General features: G+C 38.0%; 1 protein-coding gene across 1 annotated transcript in view; it reads left to right on the top strand.

The window, feature by feature from the left end:
- The first annotated feature begins 514 nt into the window (after positions 1–514).
- Positions 515–17159, top strand: part of TUBGCP3 (tubulin gamma complex associated protein 3) — a 163968-nt gene continuing 147323 nt past the window's right edge. The window contains exon 1 of the mRNA XM_043997221.1: positions 515–666. Within this exon, the coding sequence (XP_043853156.1) occupies positions 591–666 (76 nt within the window). The 5' untranslated portion in view covers positions 515–590. The remainder of the gene's footprint in view (positions 667–17159) is intronic.

The raw sequence follows: 17159 nt of genomic DNA, 5'->3' as shown, positions 1-17159 counted from the left end.
GCCAGACTCGCATCCAGCAGAAGCTGCACCTAAGAGAGGGAGGGAAGAGCTAGCCCCTGTCTTTCTCTGCCCAGTTTATGAGAGGGGGGTAGGGGGTGGGGGAAGCTTCAGAGAATTCCTCTGGCGGAACCTTTAGCAACCTGGCTGGAGGAGCCGGGGGGGAGGATGTACGGTGACGGGAGGGGGAAGCTTTAAACAGTTGCACCCAAGGAGCCTGGGAGGAGGGGGGGGTGCGCTGTGAGGGAGCTAAGCATTGTGGGGGTTGCCGGTAGTTTCGGCGGGTTCTGTTAAAATGGCGCCGCTGTTAGGCGCTGTCCCTAACCGTTAGGCAAGAGGACGGGAGCGGAGAGTGCCCGTAGACCCGCGTGGGTGGGTGGGGGAAGGAAGGCGAGTAGGCCGGCCAGGTGGGAGGGCGAGCACGGCGGTGGAGCTCCTTGTACGCGCCGTGGGGTGAAGAAGGGGCCGGAGTCAGGTGAAAGAGGAGGAGAGGGCGGGGGCGGGGGGGTGGTGGTGGCGGTCCACCCCCCCCTCCCCGTGGGCGCGCGCTTCCACATCTCTCTCCCCCGCCCCACTCCGGCCCCGGCGCGAGGATGGCGACTCCGGACCAGAAGTCCCCGAACGTTCTGCTGCAGAACCTGTGCTGCCGGATTCTGGGCAAGAGCGAAGGTAACGGCGCGGGAGCGGGGAGCGCGTGCCTGCGGGAGGGGGGAGCGCGCTCCGGAGGGAGGGAGGCTCCTCTTCCCCCTCCGTTCCCCGCCCCCCGGGTCCTTCTCGCTGCTGCAGAGGCCCGGGGCCACCCCGAGCTGGGGTGGAGAGGCCGGGACCCCAGCCGGAGCCGCCGTGGGGCGGGGGCACGGGGAGGGATTCTCTTGGCGGAGGCTGAGTCACTGTGCTTGGAGCTCACCCGGGCCCCTTCACTTGTCTCTGGAAGGGGTGAAGGTGGAGGCGGGCGGAGAATTTATCCCTCTTTCTGGGGGTGGGGGTGGGTGGGTCACGTAATGTGAGGGGAGGGCAGGCTCTGGTTCTCTGGGAAACTTGGTGGGTGGGGTTGGATGGGTGAGTTCCTACAGCTGCGCAGGAGTGGCTTCTACGTGACAGCCACCCGTGACCAAAACATGGTCACATTGTTGGAGAGAGCTGAAGGTTTGCTCTTTTCCCCCCCACACTGGTAAAATTGAACTGGTTCAATGGCTTGGGTAAGGGACTATAAAGAGCACGGAATGATGAATGGGCAATGAAACTGCTCAGGAAACTTCAACTTATACGTGGCCGTGGCTTCTGAATTGTTTAGACTAGCACAATCACAAACATGAAACAAAAAGCGATATAGCCCCAATATTAGAAAACAAAACTAAAGAACCCCCCCCTTCCCTTATTTTCAGGAAAGACTTTGATTATAGATTCAGTGATGAAAATTGTAAGACAAACTAGTTAAATTCTAGTAGGTTCCCAGAATGTTGGCTACCAGGTAGAGGAATTTTTTTTTTTTTTTTTGCCTGGAGCAATTAATGAAACTGTTTAGGCATGGAGGACTTGTGATCTTGTGATCTGTCTTCACAGAGGAATTACTTGCATTAATGAAATCTTGGATCTTTGGAATTATTGAAAATAAGAAATTGGCCATCACATGAGTGAGTTTTCCAGATAAATGAAACTCCCCCCATTTAGCACTAAAGCTTTTACAAATTTAACCATTTTTAATGATCTTTACAAAATATGGTACATGTGTCCCTCCTTGCCTTTTTTTTTTTTTGCAGGGCAATGGGGGTTAATTGACTTGCCCAGGGAAACACAGCTAGTAAATATGAAGTGTCTGAGGCCGGATTTGAACTCAGGTCCTCCTGAATCCAGGGCCGGTGCTTTATCCACTACACCACCTAGCTGCCCCCCTCCTTACCTTCTTAAAGAGAGTATGTAGAACAAAATTTTAACCTTTTCCTAGTGAATTAAGTCATCGTTATGATCATTAATTACTGCAGTAGCTTATATTCTCAGGGGCTATGGATGGATGCTGAGCCATACATGAAGTTTATAGATTTCACAATCGTTTTACATAATTGTCTCATTTGAGCTCAAACAGCTCTTTGAGGTAGTTTCTGCAGGTATTGTTAATCCCATTTTATCAATGAAGAAACAGACCTACTAGGTTTAGGTGGTTTGTCCCTAGTAAGTGGTTTACTTGGAATTCACACCTAGATCTTAAAAACTTCAAGAGCATCACTTTGTCTGTCTTGCCCTTCTGCACTATGTAAACAGAGTTTTCAGTCTTTTGGTTTCCTTCTTACATCACTGTCCACTTTTCACTATTTTCACTGTGTACCTTTCTCCAGGATTTTTGCTTGTCCTCTTCTAATTTATTGTTTTTATTTAACTGTGGTCTGGCAGAATTAGCTAAGTTTGTAAGAATTGTTTTAATTTGTAATAAATATGCCCCCTGAATAAGAGCCTTAGAAGCTCAGATATGAACACATTGATAATATTTGTGACTTTTTTTTTTAAGTGAGGCAATTGGGGTTAAGTGACTTGCCCAGGGTCACACAGCTAGTAAGTGTTAAGTGTCTGAGGCCGGATTTGAACTCAGGTACTCCTGACTCCAGGGCCAGTGCTCTATCCACTGTGCCACCTAGCTGCCCCCAAAACAATTTTTTTTTTCTTTTTGTTTTTGCAGGCAATGGGGATTAAGTGACTTGCCCAGGGTCACACAGGTAATAAGTGTCAAGTGTCTGAGGCCAGATTTGAACTCAGGCACTCCTGAATCCAGGGCCTGTGCTTTAACCACTGTGCCATCTAGCTGCCCCATATTTGTGACTTTTAATTTTGTTGCTTAGAGGCCTTTTTTTTTTTTTGCTTACTTCCAGGTTCTCTGCTTTGTTTTTGGATAACTGAAGTTAAATGAAGTGACATACTTATATTTTAATCTACTATATGCTGATGAATTTTAATATTTGCTGTTCTATTCCACAGAGAAAAGGAACGATGACTTGCCACATTTTACTTAAAATATTTACAGGATCATAGGTTTAGAGCTGGAATGAACCTAAAGATTGAGTCCAAATCCCTCATTTTATAGATGGAGAAAATGTAGTTGCAGAGGGAATTGCAGAGATATGAGATGGCTTGCTAAAGATCACTTAAAGTGGCAGAACTGAGATAGGAAACCAGGTCCAGTCTAGATCCAGCATTCATTCCATTGTACCACACTGCCTCTGTTGGTATAGATTTCATGACATGTTTAGATACAATTTATCTGAATCTTGGTTAAAATGTTTATCTAGTTAGACTTTTTATGTTAATGACTGATGTTTGTGTGATTGACATTTGAGTGGTACGTAAAAAATATTTGAAAACCATCTTTTCACAACAGTGCCCTTTGTGAGGATTTGTTTGTAAGTATATTTTTAAACTACCATAGCTGACTTCAAAACAAGCCATCTAGCAGCATATACACACATATATTTATTATTACCTCCCAGCACATTTTATTTTGCGATTGTTTCTTTACTTTCTCATCTGGAAAATTAGAAAGATGGATTAGTTCCTTCTGGCTATGAAATTCATTGATCATATCATATTTATCATATTACTGGGCATTTGCAGTGTGTAAGTTATTATTCTTTAGTGCTTTAGCAGGTGCAAAAAAGTGTAAGATGCAGCTCCTGTCCTCAAGCAGTTTATCTAGGCAGATAAAGCATAAATATATGAATAACAATACTAGAGAGGAATTGAATTCAACAATATAAAAGGCAAGGTGTGCTTAATTTCTAAAGTAATGAATGCATAGCCTATTCTATAAGAGATGAGAAAACTGGACCGAAATAGATTAGGATGCCTTCCTTCATGGGAAAGGAGGAAAGGGAGTATGAATTTGATCCATATTTTGAAATATGGAATAAGATGAATAGAAGAGATGGAAGGTAACAACTTACAAGTGGGAGAAATAATGTGAGTGAAGGTTTGGAGGTAGAAAGGCCCAAGACATGCTGTGTGACAGTAGATCAGTTTAGTTACAGGGTTTGGGAAAATGAAGAGTTATCAATAAAAATGGAAAGACAGTTTTGGGGACAGATTTTGGAGTGTCTCAAACCCTCCAGATTAAGGAGTTTTGACTTTTTTCTTGTAGATATTGAAGAACTGTACATATATGCATATTTTGTGTACACTTATATATACAGTAAATCCTGCAGTATATATAGAACCATTTGGGCAGGAGTTTTCAGTAGTCCAGTTTTTCAAACAGTGAATGCTAGCCTTTGAAATGCCAGAAACCATAAATATTTAACTTCTTAAATGAAAATCTTTCTATAACACTCTCTGCATTAAGCAGGAAAAAGTTTTCATGATGACTTAGATAATGAGAATATGAATTATGATTTTGTACATCCAAATAGTAGGCTATTGACTTGAATGGGTATTGAGATTATTATTGGCTTTGTAACTTAGGTTTTTTTTTTTTTTTGGTGGGGCAATGAGGGTTAAGTGACTTGCCCAGGGTCACACAGCTAGCAAGTGTCAAGTGTGTGAGGCTGGATTTGAACTCAGGTCCTCCGGAATCCAGGGCTGGTGCTCTATCCACTGTGCCACCTAGCTGCCCCTGCTCATAGTTTCTTACAGCACAATACATCCATATAACCACAACTTGTTCAGCCATTCCCCAAATGGTGGGCATCCCCTGAATTTCCAATCCCTTGCCACCACAAAAAGAGCAACTATAAATATTTTTGTACATGTGACTCCTTTCCCCTTTTTTTTGATCTCTTCATGACCTAATAGTGGGATTGCTGGGTCAAAGGGTATACACAGTTTTATAGCCCTTTGGGTATAGTTCCAAATTGCTCTCCAGAATTGTTGGATCAGTTCATAGCTCCACCAACAATGCATTAGTGTTCCAATTTTTCCACAACTTCTCAAACATTTATTATTTTCCTTTTTTTTTTTTTTGGTCATAATTAGCCTATCTGATAGGTGTCTGGTGGTACCTCAGAGTTGTTATAATTTTCATTTTTCTAATCAGTAGTGATTTAGAGCATTTTTTTATATGGCAATAGATAGCTTTGATTTCTTCATCTGAAAACTACCCGTTCATATCCTTTGACCATTTCTCAATTGGAGAATGACTTGAATTCTTATAAATTTGATTTAGTTCCCTATATATATATATATTTTTTTAATAAAGTATTTTTTTCCCCGTTACATATAAAGATAGTTCTCAACTTCTGTTCATACAAGCTTTCCAATTTCAGATTTTTCTTCCTCCCTCCTCCCTCCCCTAGACAGCAGATAATCTGATATAGGTGTTTATATATATATATATATATATATATATATATATATATATATATAATAACATTAAACATATTTCTGCTTTAGTCATGGTATAAGAGAAAAATCAGAGCAATGAGGAAAAACCTCAAAATAGAAAAACAACAACAACAACAGCATCAAAAACAAAAGAAATAGTATGGTTCATTCAGCATCCACACTCCACAGTTCTTTTTTTTTTTTCCCCCCTGGATTTGGAGATCCTCTTCCATCATGAGTTCCCTGAAACGCTTCTGTACCATTGCATTGGTGAGAAGAATCTAGTCCATCACAGTAGATCAACACACAATGTTGATGATACTGTGTACAATGTTCTAGTTCTGCTCATTTCACTCATCATCAACCCACGCAAGACCCTCCAGGTTTCTCTGAACTCCTCCTGCTCATCGTTTCTTACAGCACAATAGTATTCCATTACATTCATATACCACAACTTGTCCAGCCATTCCCCAATTGATGGGCATCCCCTCAACTTCCAATTCCTTGCCACCACATAAAGAGCAGCTATAAATATTTTTGTACATGTGGGTCCTTTTCCCCTTTCCATGATCTCTTTGGGGAAAAGACCCAAAAGTGGCATTGCTGGGTCAAAGGGTATGCACAGCTTTATAGCCCTTTGGGCATAATTCCAAATTGCTCTCCAGAATGGTTGGATCAGGTCACAGCTCCACCAACAATGCATTAGTGTTCCAATTTTTCCACAGCTTCTCCAACATTTATTATTTTCGTTTTTTGTCATTTTAGCCAATCTGATAGGTGTCAGGTGGTACCTCAGAGTTGTTTTAATTTGCATCTCTCTAATCATTAGAGATTTAGAGCATTTTTCATATGGGAATAGATAGCTTTAGTTTCTTCATCAGAAAACTGCTCGTTCATATCCTTTGACCATTTCTCAATTGGGGAATGACTTGGATTCTTATAAATTTGATTTAGTTCCCTATATATTTTAGAAATGAGGCCTTTATCCGAATTACTGGATGTAAAAATTGTTTCCCAGCTTTCTGCCTCCCTTTTAATTTTGGCTGCATTGCTTCTGTTTGTACAAAACCTTTTAAATTTAATGTAATCAAAATCATCCATTTTGTATTTCATAATATTCCCTATCTCTTGTTTGGTCATAAACTATTTTCCTTTCCACAAATCTGAGAGGTAACCTATTCCTTCCTCTCCTAATTTACCTATGGTATCACCTTTTATGTCTAAATTATGTACCCATTTTGACCTTATTTTAGTATAAGGCATAATAAGATGTTGGTTTATGCCTAGTTTCTGCCATACTATCTTCTAGTTTTCCTAGCAGTTTTTGTCAAATACTGAGTTCCTATCCCAGAAGCTGGAGTCTTTGGGTTTATCAAACAGTATATTACTATAGTCATTTACTACTGTGTCTCTTGTGCCTAACCTATCCCATTGATCCACCACTCTATTTCTTAGCCAGTACCAAATAGTTTTGATGACTGCCACTTTATAGTAAAGCTTCAAATTTGGTACAGCTAGCCCACCTTCCTGTACCTTTTGTTTTCATTAGTTTCCTTGATATTCTTGATCTTTTGTTTTTCCAGATGAATTTTGTCATTATTTTTTTCTAGCTCTATAAAATAATTTTTAGGTAGTGTGATTGGTATGGCACTGAATAAGTAAATTAATTTAGGTAGAATTGTCATTTTTATTATATTAACTTGGCCTATCCATGGGCAATTGATATTTTTACAATTATTTGGATCTGATTTTATTTGTGTGAAAAGTGTTTTGTAATTGTGTTCATAGAGTTCCTGGGTTTGTCTTGGCAGGTAGACTCCTAAGTATTTTATATTGTTTACTGTTACTTTATTTTATTTTATTTTTGTTTTGGTTTGGTTTTTTTCAGGGCAATGAGGGTTAAGTGACTTCCCCAGGGTCACACAGCTAGTTAAATGTCAAGTGTCTGAGGTCAGATTTGAACTCAGGTACTCCTGAATCCAGGGCCAATGCTTTATTCACTATGCCACCTAGCTGCCCCCTACCGTTACTTTAAATGGAATTTCTCTTTCTCTCTTGCTGCTGAGCTTTGTTGGTCATGTATAGAAATGCTGATGATTTATGTGGATTTATTTTATATCCTGCAACTTTGCTAAAGTTGTTAATTGCTTCAAATAGTTTCTTAGTTGATACTCTAGGATTCTCTAAGTATACCATCATAGCATCTGCAAAGAGTGATAGTTTTGTTTCCTCCTTGCCTATTCTAATTTCTTTAATTCCTTTTTCTTCTCTTATTGCTAAAGCTAACATTTCTAGGACAATATTAAATAATAGAGGTGATAATGGACATCCCTGTTTTCACTTCTGACCTTATTGGGAATGCCTCTAACTTATCCCTGTTACATATAATGTTTGCTGATGGTTTTAGGTAGATAGTGCTGCTGCTGCTTATTGTTATTATTATTTGTGGGACAATGAGGGTTAAGTGACTTGCTCAGGGTCACACAGCTAGTGTCAAGTGTCTGAGGCTGGCTTTGAACTCATCATCCTGAATCTAGGGCTGTTGCTTTATCCATTGTGCCACTTTGCTGCCCCCAGATACTGCTTATTATTTTAAGGAAAGCTCCATCTATTCCTATGCTCTCCTGTGTTTTTATTAGGAATGAGTGCTGTATTTTGTCAAAAGCTTTCTCTGTATCTGTTGAGATAATCATATGGTTTTGGTTTGTTTTGTTATTGATGTGGTTGATTATGTTGATAGTTTTCCTAATGTTGAACCAGCCCTGCATTCCTGGTATAAATCCCACCTGGTCATAGTGTATTTTCCTGGTGATGAATTGTTGTAATCCCCTTGCTATTATTTTTTCAAAGATTTTTGCATCAATATTAATTAGGGAAATTTGTCTTATGGTATTATTTTTGGAGGCATTTCAAGGGAAATTGGTCTATAATTTTCTTTCTCTGTTTTGGCTCTGCCTGGTTTTGGTTTCAACACCATATTTGTGTCATAAAAGGAATTTGGTAGAACTCCACCTATTTTGCCAAATAATTTGTACAGTATTGGAATTAATGTTCTTTAAATGTTTGGTAAAATTCACTTGTAAACCTATGTGGCCCTAGAGATTTTTTCTTAGGGGGTTCATTGATGATTTGTTCAATTTTTTTTCCCTAAAATGGGCTTATTTAAGGATTTTATTTCCTCTTCTGTTAATCTGGGCAGCTTATATTTTTGTAGTATTTATCCATTTTGTTTAGATTGTCAAATTTATTGGCATACAGTTGAGCAAAATAGCTCCTAATGATAGCTTTAATTTCCACTTCATTGGTGGTGAATTCACCCCTTTTATTTTTGATACGGGTGATTTGGTTTTCTTTCTTTTTTTAATCAAATTAACCAAAGGTTAATTTTTCATAAAGCCAGGTCTTAGTTTTATTTATTAATTCTATAGTTTTCTTACTTTCAATTTTATTAATCTCTCCTTTGATATTCAGGATTTCTGATTTAATATTTAATTGGCACTTTTTAATTTGTTCTTTTTCTAGCTTTTTTAGTTGCATGCCCAATTCATTGATCTCCTCTTTCTCTATTTTATTCCTGTACACATTTAGAGATAAAAATTTCCCCTAAGAACTGCTTTGGCTATAACCCATAAGTTTTGGCATACTATTTAAAAATTCTTTTGGCTTAGTTTTATTGTTTCTTGATTTTTCATAAGGTGATTAGCTTCCATTTGCCCAATCCTAATTTTTAAGGAGTTATTTTCTTCATTGAGCTTTTGTATACACGTCCTTTTCCGTTTGGCCAGTTTAGCTTTTCAAGGTATTCTTTTCCTCATTGGCATTTTTGTGCCTCTTTTACCATTTGGTCTAGTCTGTTTTTTAAGGTGTTATTTTCTTCTCAATTTTTTTGTGTCTTCTTTACCAAGCTATTCCCTGAACTTGGTGTTTTGACACCTCCTTGGAATCTCATCTCTTCTGAGAATTCTTGTCTTTTTTCAAGGCTCAACTCAAATGCCATCTATGGGAAGCCTTTCCTGCTTCCCCTCCCCAACTCACTTTTTAGTTCTCCGTCGTCTTTCCTTATCTTGCATTTCTTTTTTTCATTTGTGTACTTTTGTTTTATATTTCCAGTTTTACTCCTTGAGGTCAGGCTATTTTGATTTTTTCCCTTTTTATTCTCAGCTCCTAGTATTTACCTAATTCACAATAGGTAATAAATGTTTCTCAAATTGCATTGAAATAATCTGTGCTGGGATCTGTTTTTGTGGGCTAATAACAAAGCCCACTAATCTTTCATTACAATTAGAAAATGATGACATTTCTGAAACACAGCACCATAATTTTTCCAACCCCTCCTTAATATTTGACTTTGAATAGAATTACTAGCCCAAGCAACATTCAAAATAGCATCTTTAATGCAATAACAAGTTTGACAGACCTGTACAGTGGATAATTTTTCTTATGAAATCTCTAATGCTATATTTATGTTCTTGATAATGCCCTTGTTTATTGATTGAATCAGTGAAGTAATGTTGGCAGACAGGAAGATGGTAAAAGTGTGCTTTGATTTCTAAGGGAAGCTCTTTAATTGTTTAGCAAATAGATTGGCTGTTTTGCTCTCAATAGCATCTGTGTGCCAGTATGAAGTACTCACTGGCCATAAACTAACTCTTTAGCACAGGAGGTGCAGCTCAGCCAATTTACATTTTAGTATCACAAAAGAGCCTAAATATACCTTGTTGACAGCATATCTCTTAGGTCATCTTATTTTTATATTGACATTGTGAAACTAGGCAAAGAAAGTTGTGGTGTCCCCATTTGACAGTTAAGGAAACTGAGACACAAGGAGGTATAACTTACTTATGGTCACAGCTATGCAGTAGTAAAGTACACAGGCCTACAACCTAGCTGAGGCTTTTTCAACTTTACATTCTCGATTCACCAGAACATGCTGCCTACCTTTGCTGAAAGGTATAGAATCACAATTACTTTTCTAGTTACTTGGGGGAAGGTATTCAGAGGAGACAGAACTCTGGAGTTCAGTGATAAGAAAAAGAAAAGATGCTGTGTCTACTGGGTGTAACTCATGCAACAAATAAGTCACATACATAGTTGTTTATACCTCTAGCCCCTAGTGCTTTGTATATAGTAAATTCTTGGCAAATACTTACTGATTGGTCAGTATACTAGATAATGTTAGGCATTATTTAGAATATGGATAGAGAAGGCATGCAGGTTGAAATGTTGTGAGTGGAAAAATTAGGCACTGAGACTAGAGTAAGGGAGTGCATAGGGATTTATTTCATATTGCCTTTTTTTTGGTGGGGCATTGAGGGTTAAGTGACTTGCCCAGGGTCACACAGCTAGTAAGTTTCAAGTGTCTGAGGCTGGATTTGAACTCAGGTCCTCCTGAATCCAGGGCTGGTGCTTTATGTACTGCACTACTTAACTGCCCCCTAATTTTGACCTTTTAGAGCTATCATTCGACACAGTTGGGTATAAGATATCGATTAGTCATTGAGAATTAAAAGATTTAGTGTTTTAAAACCCTCTTTTGATGTTATGACTATAACAATATTAGTTGGAGGAGTTATGGAGGAAGAGGAAGAGGCTTTTTTTCGGGACAAACTTTCAAGATCGTATTGTAACTTGAGTATCAAAGCCCTCCCAACATAAGATAGACTGTTTTGCTGATTTCTGTTTTCAATCTAATAATGGTAAAATGTGAATCCTTCCTCAGAGGAATGATGACGTATGTGCAAAGTACTTTACATTTTATTTCATTTGAGCACTATGAAAGCCTCTAGTTATTGCCCCCATTTTACAGATTAGCATACTGAAGCAGATAGGTTAAAGGGCTTGCCCATGTTCACAGAGCAAATAAGTGTCTGAGGCTGAATTTGAACCAGGGTCTTCCTGATTCTAAGTCCAGGTCTTGTCCACTATATCTCAGAGGGCAGGAATTTGATAGAGTTGCTTGGCTGCACTGGACTAGTAAACTGGATTGAATTGAGAAGCTCAGTTACTCAGTCTTCTAAATTAATTTTGACATTTTTCCCCTCAAATATCTTGAAACCCATGTCAGATTGTAACAGCCTTTCCACCTCCCCCCTTGAATCTTTTCCCTGTTTTATGGCCTAGTCTCATTTCTCCACTCCTGCACACCCTTAGACATTCAGTGCCCTTGTGCCCTGGCATAGCAGACTCACCCATTCTGCTCAGGTCTGCCCTTTCCTCTCTTTCAAAATTTGCCATCCTTTTCTCCTCTTTTGGCTTTTCTGTTTACTCCACCCCTTCTCTGCATGTAGGTAACCAATCCAGTAGGGGCTTGTGATTATTTGATTAAAGCAGTACACATTGTTGTTGTTTGTCCTTCATTCTTAAAGAGGATCATGACATCAGGGTGATGTCATGATTTCCACTGAATTGGATTTAAGTGACGGAAGGCTGTTGAAGGTCACCATCGTCACTCTCTTCTCCAGAGCCATCTGAGTCCAGTGGCAAGATATATATCAAGATGACTGGAGGGGCAGCTAGGTGGTGCAGTGGATGAAGCACCGGCCCTGGATTCAGGAGTATCTGAGTTCAAATCTGGCCTCAGACACTTGACACGTACTAGCTGTGTGACCCTGGGCAAGTCACTTAACCCTCATTGCCCAGCCAAAAAAAAAAAAATGACTGGAGATAGTCCCAGATAGTTAAGGCAGTTGGGGTTAAATGACTTGCCCAGGGCCACACAGCTATTTAAGTGTCTGAGGGGAGATTTGAACTCAGGTCCTTTCAACTACAGGGTTAGTGCTTTATCTACTTCACCACCTAGCTGCCCAAAGCAGTACCCACTAAAGAGTGAATGACATTAATCTTCAAACTATTATGAAAGAATATGAATTTCTAATTTGAGCACTCTTTGTGGGAAATATTCATCTATTTCCTTTCCTCTATGATGTTCAGTTAGTGAATAGGCTATGTTCCAAGTAACATGCTTTGTTGTCAGATATTTAATTACTAGAGGTAGAAATAAAGTGGAAGAGACATAAAGATGTGTTTAAGACATTTGAAAAATAATTATATCAGAAAATAGCATAAATATTAAACACATCAAATGAGAAGCAAGATAGCTTAATAAATAGAATGCTAACCTTGGAGTAAGAGTGCTTTGGTTCAAATCTTGCCTCTGATATAGACTTATTATATGATCAGGGACAAATTGTGTAACCTTTTAGTATAGTAACCCAGGTAAATCTTTTAAAACACCAACGTACAGTTGAATTGTTCATTGTAGATGAGATGCAGAGAGAGTTTCCACACTGAGAATTTCCTTCATTGACTCAGTAACAGGTCTATTGCAACCCCCTACTCTCCCACCAGCCCAAACATAACATATGCTAAAAAAGCGAAATATGTATTTCATGCAAAATATGAATTTTAATGTTTAGCATTGTTTGAAAACAGTTATTCATTAAAAGATAAGACGATTCAGCTCTATGTAGGCTGTTGCTCTAGCCAAGGGGCCAGAAGTTACATGGAGAAGCAGATGGTGCTGATTGTGCTCTTTTCCTTTCTCTTTTTACTCTAGTACACTCGACTCCTTGGGTGAGGGTTGGAGGAAATAGGTCACTATTAGAGGAGGGAGAGGAATTAGAAGACAGAGGAAGAAGGAAATGCTTTTCTGTTTCCTCAAGGCTATAACATAAAATTTTTTCAGCCATCAGGGATGCCATTGATTTATATTATTTCTCATGGCAATGGTGATGTTTAGTTGATGTTCCTTCATTTTCTTGATACCAAAAATGTTACAGTGTAGTTTTTTTCTTTAATGTCACCAAACTTTTTGCATAGTGCATTATTTAGTTATTTTTTAAATCAGTAAAACAATTGAAATGGTAAGTTTTCTGGCCTTACGCATTAAAAATTTATGAATATGGCCTTCACATAAAAGTTGTGATTTTGGGGGACAGTTTGGACAAAATTATGGTCCTCTGAGAGACTGCAAAACTGAATGGGAAGGGTGCTTGGCCCTAATTTGAAAAGACAGAATCCAAGTGAGTCAGGAACAATATCTAGAAGCAAGGTAGTGGGGATCAGAGAGCTGGTTGGAAAGAAAAACAGGAATCATCTGGATGGTGGAAACATGGGACAAAGGGGAACAACTAAACATAGGTGAATCACCAATATTGGATCTTAAGATTGCTCTGCTATTGTTAATGGTCTCGTCCATGGCTGCTGTTTTATGTTCAATTACATCTCTTCCTACTAGTGTCTCTTGGATGTACATATGGGTTGTAGTTTGCTGTCATCATTACAGTTAGGATACTTTTGAAATTGCATTCTTGAAGCAATATATAGTTAATTTCTAAGTGTTGAATTACTCATCTTTTAATACTAGTTTTGTAGGTTGCTTAAAAAGCTTTTTATTTAATGAAGTTCACTATATCAAATGTGATATAGAGATAATGCATTTATTAAGAGTTTGCTTTATGTCAGCACTATATGTCAGGCACTGTGCAAAGTGCAAAGGATACAAATATAAGCAAAAAAGACAATCCCCATCAAGGAGCTTAATGGAAGAAGATAACACATGAAAAATTAGCAGTGTTGGTTGTGGTAGAGGTGCTTAGAGGCAAGGAAGAAGAGAATCCTAGAGAGTGAAGAGTGGATATAGAAGTGAAGTAAGCATGGTCTATGTGCTTCCTGAAATGGTAGTCAGCCTAAGGACTTAGCCATCAATCAGAGGGCCATAGGGTAGAGGCATTTATCTTTTGGATGCGAAGGCTGATGGAGGAGAGAAATCTTGAGAGTGGAGTCAGAGCTGATGAGTCACAGGAAGGTTTCTTAACATAGTTCATAATTTTTCTCATCAATAAGAGCTCATTTGAAAATGTGAAATATTTAAGTCATGACTCATTTGAGTATAATTACTTACATCTGAATCAGTTGTCTTTTTTTTTTTAATTTTTAAAATTTTTTTAGTGAGGCAATTGGGGTTAAGTGACTTGCCCAGGGTCACACAGCTAGTAAGTGTTAAGTGTCTGAGGCTGGATTTGAACTCAGGTACTCCCAACTCCAAGGCCAGTGCTCTATCCACTGCGCCACCTAGCTGCCCCATCAGTTGTCTTTTAATGAAGTTAATATTTTTAGACAGATTTTGCTTTTGTCTTCAGTATAAAATAGCTAGTGTATACAATATATACACAGCTAGTTTTTTTTTTTAACTTAACAGTATTTATTTTGCAGGGATAATCTATACAAACATGTTTTTTTGTCTGTTTTAAAACAAGCGTAGTTTATTTATTTATTTAAGTTTTCAACCTTTGTTTAGATGAGATTTCCAATTTCAAATTTTTCTCCCTCCCTCCCCCCTCCTCTAGACATCAGGTAATTTGATATATAACATTAAACATATTTCTGCATTAGTCATATTATACGAGAAGAATCAGAGCAAGAAGGAAAAACCTCAAAAAAGAAAAACAACAGCACTAAAAACAAAAGAAATAGTATGGTCCAATCAGTGTCCATATTCCACAGTTCCTTTTTCTTTTCTTTTCTTTTTTTTTTCTGGATTTGGAGAGCCTTTTCCATCATGAGTCCTTTGGAACTTTCTTGTACCGTTGGATTGGTGAGAAGAATCTACAGCTAGTTTTTTTATATGTCAATATATCTGTGGTTCTTTTTCATTTTCTTCAAAAATTTTCACTTAACCATGTCCTTTTTTCTATTTTTATCAGTATTTGTAAGCCATAAGGATGTGTATGCTTATAGCCAAGTTAACTCAATATTTAATGGAAATATATTTCTATGAAAATGTACTGGGAAAGCAGGTTTTCTTTTTCCTATCACACCCACTGTCTGGACTTTTTTAGATGCCAGTTTTCACTAATTTGACAGATCCGTACTTGAATGAATATATAGTATATTAGCGCAACTTAAGTTTCATTTAGTTATATTTACAAATAACCTCTTCTTTGTAGTTTGTAGCTTTCTTCTTCCCCCTTATTATCTTCTAGGAGTGAAGTAAATCAGATTTTTTAGTTCTTTCCTGATGTCTTTATTAATTCCTTTTCCAAAGTAAGTTGCATGTAGGCCTAGAGACTAGTTATTTTTTCCCCCAGGATCTTGCACAGTACCTGGCCCATAGTAGTTGCTTAATAAATGCTTATTGATTGATTTTTAAACACATACTATGTGTTGCTTTGATATTTCAGTTTTCTTAATGACCATTGTGTTTTTCTCCAAAGGAATCATGAAATTCTGGATAAGTGAATAAGGCAATATAAAGGAAAAGATGTGTTTTTCCATTTAAAGAAATATGGCAGCCCCTCAAAAAACCCCAAACAAACAAAAAACCAAAACAGTCCAACAAAACACAGAGAACTTGACTGAGGCCAAGAGAACTATTCAAAAATGACTAAAAATTTTAGAGTTAATGTGAAGACTGGAAAAATTTAAATGTAATCTTGTGTAATAGGTCACTTTTAGGCAAGTTCATGCAGAAAAATAGATATTTTGAAATTTTTTATTGCTATCTTTTGTTTTTTTAATCAACTATATTTTTCAGTGTAGTCTTCCCCATTTCTCTCCTAGAGAGCCATCCCTTATAACAAAGAATTATTAAATGGGGGGCAAAAGAAAGTTCAGCAAAACTTAATTGAAAGAGTGTCATATGTAGCTTTCCATGCAGTCACTCCCCACACCATCTTCCCCCTTCCTCCCATCTACAAAGAAGTAACCTTTGCATATCTCATTTTTGAAGAGATAAGTAACCTTTTCATATCTCTCTTATTTTTCTTTGAAGCTTGTTCATTATGGTTTTACAGTATCGTTTCAATTATTTTATTGTTGTTCTTTTCCTTTACATTGTTATAATCACTGCATATATTTTCTTGGTTTTGTTTCACTTTGCATCAGCTCATGTGTCTTCTACTACTTTGCTGTATTCTTTTTTTTTTGGTCACACAGCTAGTAAGTGTCAAGTGTCTGAGGCCGGATTTGAACTCAGGTACTCCTGAATCCAGGGTCGGTGCTTTATCCACTGCGTCACCTAGCTGCCCCTGCTGTATTCTTTACATTCTTTTTTTTTGTTACATGGGCAGCTAGGTGGTGAAGTGGATAAAGCACTGGCTCCGGAGTCAAGAGGACTTGAGTTCAAATTTCCCCTCAGATACTTACTAACTTGTTGCCATGTGACCCATGGCAATTGTCTTAAACATCCAGGGCCATCTCCAGTCATCCTAATATATATCTTGCCACTGGATCCAGATGGTTCTGGAGGAGAGAGTTGGTGACCTTGCATAGCCCTCTCTCACTTAAATCCAGTTCAGTGCAAGTCTTGACATCACCCTGATGTCATGGTCCTCTTAAAGAATGAAGGATAAATAACAACAGTTCTTTTCTTACAGCATAGTAACATTTCTTTGCACTCACAACTTGTTTAGCCATTCCTCATTTGATGGACATCTTTATTCTCAGTTCTTTGATCTTACAGAAAGGGGAGAGATAAATATTTTGGTATATATGGGGCCCTTTTAATTTTTTAAAATTTCTTTTTTTAATGAACAAAAATCTATTTTCTTTTCCACCTATCCCTCTCCATGTATAGCTAAGCAAAACAAATTCCTACATTGGCCATGTCCAAAAAAATCTCTTATCCTCTGATTGTTCCCTATATCTATAATGTTCTCCTTTCTCACTTTCAACTGTTGGCTTCCCTGGCTTTCCTTAAGACACACTTCAAATTCCACCTTCTGTAGGAGGCTTTTCCCAGTCTCTTCTATCCCCTGTATTTTTAAATTTTTGGTGCTAAACTGTGTTTTCTCAAATTATTGTTTATATATATATATATATATTTACACCCGTTTTGGCAGTAAGCATTCGTTAATTACTGT

Source organism: Dromiciops gliroides, chromosome 3 (assembly GCF_019393635.1).
Source record: "Dromiciops gliroides isolate mDroGli1 chromosome 3, mDroGli1.pri, whole genome shotgun sequence".
Classification (NCBI taxonomy): domain Eukaryota; kingdom Metazoa; phylum Chordata; class Mammalia; order Microbiotheria; family Microbiotheriidae; genus Dromiciops; species Dromiciops gliroides.
Note: the sequence above shows the minus strand (reverse complement) of the source record. Positions and strands in the feature narration are given on the sequence as shown.